General features: G+C 31.5%; 1 protein-coding gene across 1 annotated transcript; it reads left to right on the forward strand.

Annotated features, from left to right (window-relative positions):
- The first annotated feature begins 3,109 nt into the window (after positions 1-3,109).
- On the forward strand, positions 3,110-6,131 carry LOC110423834 (trimethyltridecatetraene synthase-like). The gene is given in 9 exon segments (XM_089784826.1): positions 3,110-3,669; positions 3,671-4,170; positions 4,173-4,202; positions 4,205-4,304; positions 4,306-4,486; positions 5,321-5,342; positions 5,345-5,426; positions 5,428-5,620; positions 5,622-6,131. Coding segments are annotated over 9 exon segments (1,506 nt in total). The 5' UTR covers positions 3,110-3,589; the 3' UTR covers positions 5,940-6,131.
- The last annotated feature ends 1,808 nt before the right edge of the window (positions 6,132-7,939 follow it).

The raw sequence follows: 7,939 nt of genomic DNA on the forward strand, positions 1-7,939 counted from the left end.
AGTTGCATATTTTAATTTGATAACAAAAATTATATTATATAATTTGATTCAATAATTGACATGTATATATGTTTTCTTAAGTAAATAGTTGAATTCAAATTTTTTTTAACTTTTAATGTAAAGAAAAAGATAATTACATTTCAATTACTATTTAATATTTATTAAATATAATTTAATATTTAATAGTAAGTTTCGACAAATCAAAGAAAAAAAAGACAGTAATAATCATATTAAAGGAGGGAAGCCCCTTAGAGCTTTCCTCTGTTAGACAATATTGCCAAATGTCCAGCAAGAAAGCCCTTTTTTGTCCTTTAAAAATAGTTATAGATTATTCATAGGATAATGACCCATCCACAGCAAGTCTTTGTCGACATTTCCTTTAGACTATTTGTTTTATTTATTATCATTTTGCCGTGGAAACAGAAAGGGGTAGCAATAAAGTTGAAAATAAATTAAAGACTTGTTCGGTCTATAATAATTATTCAATGTTAAAATTGCGGCCAACTATCCTTTTAAGTTTTCACATTAAACAACAAACCATACTACTAGAAATAAGTAAAATTAAAGCGAAGAAAATAAAGAAATTATATATTTTTGTCTTCATAATTACATTTAAGAAATTAAAAATGAGTTAGGTGTGTTATCCAAGAAAAAAAAGAATTAGGTATGGATGACTCCAAGGAGATGGTTGTTAAAAGTTATTGTTTTATGTTTGAATTGAATAATTAACATGCTAGTATTGTATGAGTGCCTTACATGTTTGCTTTTTGGTTGTTCTTTAATAGGAAATAGCTCCATCAAATAAATGTTTTTAATTTTAATTTTGTGATAGGGAAGCTAATGGTGGATTTAGGATTTTATTTGAACAATGGTTAAAGAGCAATCATACAAAGTCATGGATCGAATCAATGACTCCATTCAAAGCAAAAAATTAATCTCTTTTGAAATAAAATTAAATTATAACATAAAATTTTATTAACAATTTGAATATAAGTTTTCAAATTCATTAATATAAATAAACATAAAGTAGAAAAAAAATTAATATTAGATTTTTACATTAGGCATTGTAAGTTATGCTCAACGTACTTTCATACTTTCAAATTCATTGATAACTAAATTTGTGTTAATATTTCTAGCAATTACTTTGTACCTATTTAATTTAAAAAATAAGATAAAATTATTGAACTTTTTTAAATATTTTAATTACATTCTTATTTAGTTTTTCATGTTAACATATGACATATTGCATAATTGCTTAAATCAAATCAACTGATTATAAGAAAAGTGAAGCTAAAAAATTATCTTTTTTAGACAATTAAGCAATGCATCTTTTGCTTCATAGAACCATAATATTTTATACAATAATACAAACTATTCTAGTAAAATTACATTTAAAAAATAAAAAGTTTTTAAGAAAAGTACATATTGTATAAGTGTTTTAATCAAATCAATAGATTGTGAGAAAAATCAAAATAAAAAATTATACTTTTTAGGTAATTATACTCTTTAAACTTAGTTAAGCAATATATCTTTTACTTCATAATAAAAAAAGAAAAATAAGAAAAATAATTTCAAAATTTTGATTACACTTATAATTAAGCAGTGCATCTTTTACTCCATAAGAAAAAAAAATAATTTCAAAATTTGAATTTGCTTTATAAAATAGAAAGAAAAATAACTTCAAATTTTGAACCTCAAAGAATTGAATCCGAACCTCTAAAATTTAACAAAAATGATTTACCACAATGCCAAACCAATTCATTTAAATTAAATAAAGGTGACAAACTTATATATTTATAATTTTATACTCATAAAAATTAAAAAAAATTAAAAACCCCCCACTGACAAACTTATCTTTAGGTTGATTGGGTTTATCTATAACTATAAATAGGTTCATACCTTCCCTTCGTGGTCATCACTCTAATAAGGATAGTTTAACTAATTTCATTGATTACTCATTTTGTCATTAATTTCACTGATTACGATATATTGAAAGTTTTTCATTAAAAAACAAAAAAGAGAAGAAGATTTGATGAAGTTTGCCAATTTTGAGCTGCTAATTAGATTTGGTGATAATCAGGCGAGGGCCCAAAAAGTCATAGAGACCTCAACCTCCCTTGAGAGCATAGTCAAGGAAGTTTATTTTAGAGAATTAGTGAATATGACAAAACCATACTCATAAAAGTCTTATACTTTAAACTTAGGTTCACATTTATTTACAAGATGTATATATACAATGCAGCGTTTTTTTTTTAATGTCAAAATTAAGAATGAGTTTTTGAAAATATATTTTGGACTAAAATTATGGTTTAAAATTACACTAATTAATTTAAACGTATTTTGTTAAAAACATGTTTTTCATATATAAACTCTTTTTACAGGAACATATTATTTGAATTAATAAATTTATTTATTCAAAACAAGTGAAACATACCATAAAAGAGAAGTGAACAACAAGGATAAGAATTAAGATAAATGTTAGGATATATAACATGAAACATGCCTTTAATATTGTATATATAAAATCATAAAATATTTTTATTTGAATAATGGACTTAATGATAAATGTATTTATTATTTTACTTAAAGAAATTATATGTATCCGAGTTTCCTTTTTCTTAATTTCAAAAAAAAAACACATAAAATGTTTTTTTTAATTATTCATATTTTTAACTGAAATTTGCCTTGGGATTCATAGCAAAAGGAAAACAAGTTGCCTACTTGGGATGAAATTTCTCATTGGCTCTACGTAGTCAGGGGTTTCATGATGTAGAAAAACGAAAAGCAAGCCAGTTCAAACAAAAGAAAACAAAGGAAGGTTAATCTCTGAGCCACTAAGAATGGAGCCACCGCCTGCATTGACTCAGGTCAACTTCAAGTGCAATGCATTGACTCAGGTCAACTTCAAGTGCAACTAAGTAATTTCCACCCAAGTCATCATGATTCATGCAAAGCGAAAAGTCTGAAACTTCCAGGAAGCTGAGGAGAGAGTTAGCAGGAACTTCCACGAAGTTCAAAGTCAGTGGTCAAAGCCATCTGAACTCCTTGATAGCTTCACCAACCATTGTTTTTTCCTTGGTGGTTTTGTCTTTCTTTTCTACTGCTTGATGGTTCCGTTCCTTTGCTAGGTTGATGTTGGTTTTTTTGTGGTTATTACTGATTCGGGTTGGTTTTTTCTTTTCATCTTTTGACTCTGTCTCACGTTTCTCCAAAGATTGTGTTTCTTTGTGATTCATGAATTCTCTATTGTTTTGCAAAAAAACAAAGTGATAGCTACAGCCCATTTTCGGGTGGAAATTATAACAGGAAATCAATGGGCAATGGGACTATTTGGATTCCACTGTTCAAGTAAATAATTCGAGCGAGGAACACATTTCATCCCATGTCCCCACATCACACAAATAACGCCACTGCAGAGTAGTTATCCCATAACTTAAACTATTATTGTCTCTGAACTTCGATCCTATCCTTTTTTTCCTTTTTTCGTCTATAAATACAAGCTACTCATTGCGACCCTTTCACACTCAACTCTTTGTACATCATCATCACCTCCATCCCATCCCCATTCCCATTACTAGATAACAGAATAATGGAAACTCCATCTTGGGCCTCTTACTTAGCAGCATGGCTTGCCACACTAGCCATCGTCCTCCTCTCCCTCCGTCTCCGCGTCGCCGTCAACTCAACTTGCCGCCGGTCCAAAGCCCTGGCCCATAATCGGCAACCTCAACCTCATGGGCTCGCTCCACCGGTCCATCCATGCCCTTTCCCAAAAATATGGGCCCATCATGCAACTTCGGTTCGGGTCATTCCCCGTTGTCGTGGGCTCTTCTGCTGAAATTGCCAAGAGTATTCTTAGAACTCATGATGTTACCTTCGCTGGCCGGCCTAAAATTGCCGCAGGCAAATACACTACTTACGATTACTCTGATATTACGTGGTCGCCGTACGGCCCGTATTGGCGTCAAGCACGTAAAATGTGCCTAACAGAACTTTTTAGTGCGAAACGCCTAGAGTCATACGAGTATATCCGAAGAGAAGAAATGAATTTGTTCCTAAAAGGCTTGTACAGCTTATCCGGTACCCCAATTTGTTTGAAAGATCATCTTTCGAGTTTGAGTCTTAACGTAATCAGTAGAATGGTGTTGGGGAAAAAATACACGGATGGGACTGTGAAAATGAGATTGTCTCCCCGAAGGAGTTCAAGAGATGCTTGATGAGTTGTTCCTGCTTAACGGGGTGCTGGATATAGGCGACTCGATTCCCTGGCTCAGTTTCCTGGATTTGCAAGGTATATTAAGAGAATGAAGCACTGAGCAAGAAGTTCGACAGATTCTTGGAGCACGTTTTGGATGAACATAATGCTAGGAGAAAAGGGGACAAAGATTATGTTGCTAAGGATATGGTGGATGTGCTTTTGCAGCTAGCTGATGATCCCAATCTTGATGTCAAGCTTGAAAGGAATGGTGTTAAGGCATTTACTCAGGTAACGGGTCACCTCCCTCCCCTCTCTCTCTCTCTCTCTCTCTCTCTATGTGCGTAAAAAGATCATTTTTTTAGCCAATAGAGAAATAGAATATTTATTGAAATTTCTGTTTGTTTATAAAATATAAACCAAGAATACACGTTCGTGGATTTTCTGTTCGCTGTCGGCTGTCTACTCAAAATGAGTGGTGCCTTGTTGAGTCTTGACCTAGATCAAGTCATCAAGTCCTTGATCATTTCAATTTCCTTGCAATTTACTAGAAAGGTCGATGTATAGTTGCCATCATATCACTCCGACTTTAAGCTAAAAATGAAAAAAAGAAAGAAATTGGATACTCATAGCATAACAAAAGGGGGGACCTGCAAGTCAGTTTCCATCCCCATTAGAAGGGAAATAACCTTCTTGCACAAAGGATATATCAATAATGGAATGCATATTCAGACTTCATTATTCTTGTCATCATAAATAATTAAAGTAGCCATTCTCTTCCACGTAAAAAAGGGAGAAAAAAAAACTGAGTAACTTCTTAATTAAAAGATGGTGAAGTCATTGTTTATTGTTGTTATTGGTGAAGCAGACACACAGATGTGATGTTTGTGTAGTGCGCTTCCCAGTGGGCTCCGTGCATCACTAAATTTTTTTTATTGTTTTTGGCTTTAATATGAATTATTAAAGACTTTGGTTGCTTTCCCTTTCTGCCTATGGAAGATGGAGTTACACCTACAGAAAATTTCCTTTACAAAAGAAAAGAAAGAAAGAAATAGACAGTTGATTTCTCATTTTGGGCAACATTAGTTTATGTTTTTAGTAATATTTGAATTACGGATGTTTCAGGATTTGATAGCTGGTGGAACCGAGATTCAGCAGTGACCATAGAATGGGCATTTTCGGAGCTTTTGAAAAAGCCAGAAATTTTGCGAAGGCCACGGAAGAACTCGGAGGATAGGCAGAGATAGATGGGTAGAAGAAAATGACATTGCGAACCTACCCTACGTCAACTCAATGCTAAAGAGACATGCGTTGCACCCTGTGGCACCCATGCTGGTGCCTCGCCTTGCTCGAGCAGACTGCCAAATAGCTGGTTATGACATTCTTAAGGACACTAGAGTTCTCGTAAACGTATGGACAATCGCGGAGAGACCCTACTCTTTGGGACAACCCCGATGAATTTTGCCCCGACAGATTCATTGGGAAGGCTATCGATGTCAAAGGACATGATTTTGAGCTGCTCCCGTTTGGGGCTGGAAGGAGGATGTGCCCTGGATATCCTCTCGGGATTAAGGTCATTCAAGCAAGTTTGGCTAATCTTTTACATGGGTTTACTTGGAAATTGCCTGGTAACATGGCAAAAGAAGATCTCAATATGGAGGAAACTTTCGGTTCCACTCCTAAAAAATTCCCACTTGAGGCTGTGGCACAGCCTAGGCTCCCACTTGACATGTACTCTCAGTGATTATACAGTATCTTGTTTTCAGTCTCTATCTAATAATTTAAGGTGGCGTTTGGTACATAACAATGTAATGTGATACAGTTAATGTAATTACAAGTAATGTGATTACAGGGAAAATAACATTACATGTTTGGTATGTAAGTAAAATAATGATTAAAATGTAAGGAATATAACATTGCAGTGTTTGGTTTACAAGTACTTATAGTTGGAATGTAATGCTAATTGTCAAAATTATCCTTAATTATTAAAATATAAGTTTAATATATTATATTTTTATTATTAATTTTTAAATAATATTCATTTCTTAAATATATTTTAAATATATATATTTTATTTTATTTATTATTATAATATTTTATATTTTATTTTTAATATATTTATATTTTATATTATAATTTTATATAATATCATTTCTTAATATATTTTAATGTCATATATTTATTTTATTTATTATTATAATATTTTATATTTTATTTTTAATATATTATATTATATATTATTAATTTTATATAATATCATATTTTAAATATATTTTTAATGTCATATATTTTTTATTTATTTATATTATAATTTTATATATTTTATTTTCATTTCTTAAATATATTTTTTATATTATATATTTTATTTTAATTTGTTTTATCTATATTATTATAATATAAATTTTTATATTTTATTTTATTTTAATTTTTATTCTTATATTATATATTTATTTTAATTATAATATTATAATAATTTTTAATAAGATAATAAAGTTGAAAGATAAAATTGTTTTTAAGAACATTGTAGAGTGCAATGTAATGTGATTGTATTGATTTTGACTGCAATCACATTACATCCATTGGCTGCAATGTATTGCATTGAAATCTTATATTAAGTGATATGTTACAAAAAAACACTACAATGTAATTTAATAAACACATTACAAGAAATGATTTACACCCATGATACCAAAAGTCACCTAAGTGTAAGAGTCGAAGAAAAGTAGTGGCCCTCGGCGTTGGTCTTGTGAAATCAGCCAGTACTTTCTGTTGTGATAATGGTAGACACGTTGTCCTGCTCTTAAGCCCTCCCAATTCCGAATTGCCAAATTTAACTTTTTCAGCAGAAATCAATAGCGTTTTGTATTGGTTCAAGCTTGGCAAAACCATTTGGGCCCGATGAATTTTGAGGTTCGCCTCTGAATTAAGATTTCATTTTCAGAGCTGAGGCCGGCCCGACCTAATTCAATGTATTAATAATCTAATAATAGTATTAGTATTATTTCCCATATAAAAAAGAGGACAATATTCCTACTATTTAACATGTATTTAAATGAATTTAGAGAGGCATAACATTATCAAGATTATGGTACTTTGATGATAGGAAGAACTGGAATTTCTACGATGAGTGACGAATATTTATTTATTAATGTAACTTTAATAAATTTTTTATGTAATAATGATTAATGACGTTTTCTCTTATATAATAAATTTAAAAATAAAAATAAAAGGAAAGGAAAACAAAAAATCATCAGTGTCCGTGTGGCAAGCATGAAAATACTTTCTGCAAGCTTATTACTACAGCGTTCCTCAGAAAACTCCCTTCCCCTCCCTCTGTCTAAGCACGGTAAGCACAGCCTCTGTCTGCCTAGTCCCTCCTTCCTCGGCTTCACCTGCCAACCATTTCAAGTCTCCCTCGACCCTCACCTCCCAACCATTTCAGGTCTCCCTCGGCCCTCCTTCCTCCCTTAGATCTATGGTTGATTTGTTCCTTGGATCCATTTTTGACGTAGGGAAAAAGTTTTTCTTTTTGTCATTTCCTGGATCCATTTGTTTTCCTAATATCTGCGGTTGATCTCTTTTATTTCTGTAAACCAGTTTTGAAGCATTTTCAGTTCCATTGATCTTTAATTTTCATTAATTAAGAGAGTTGATCTGCCTATGAAGGGAACTTTCAACAATCCCACTTTTATTCTTTTTCCTATTTTGTCAAAAGAGATTCCTTATAATGTCTTGTAGATTGCA

Source organism: Theobroma umbraticum, unplaced genomic scaffold (assembly GCF_002168275.2).
Source record: "Theobroma umbraticum cultivar Fairchild unplaced genomic scaffold, ASM216827v3 scaffold_204.0, whole genome shotgun sequence".
Classification (NCBI taxonomy): domain Eukaryota; kingdom Viridiplantae; phylum Streptophyta; class Magnoliopsida; order Malvales; family Malvaceae; genus Theobroma; species Theobroma umbraticum.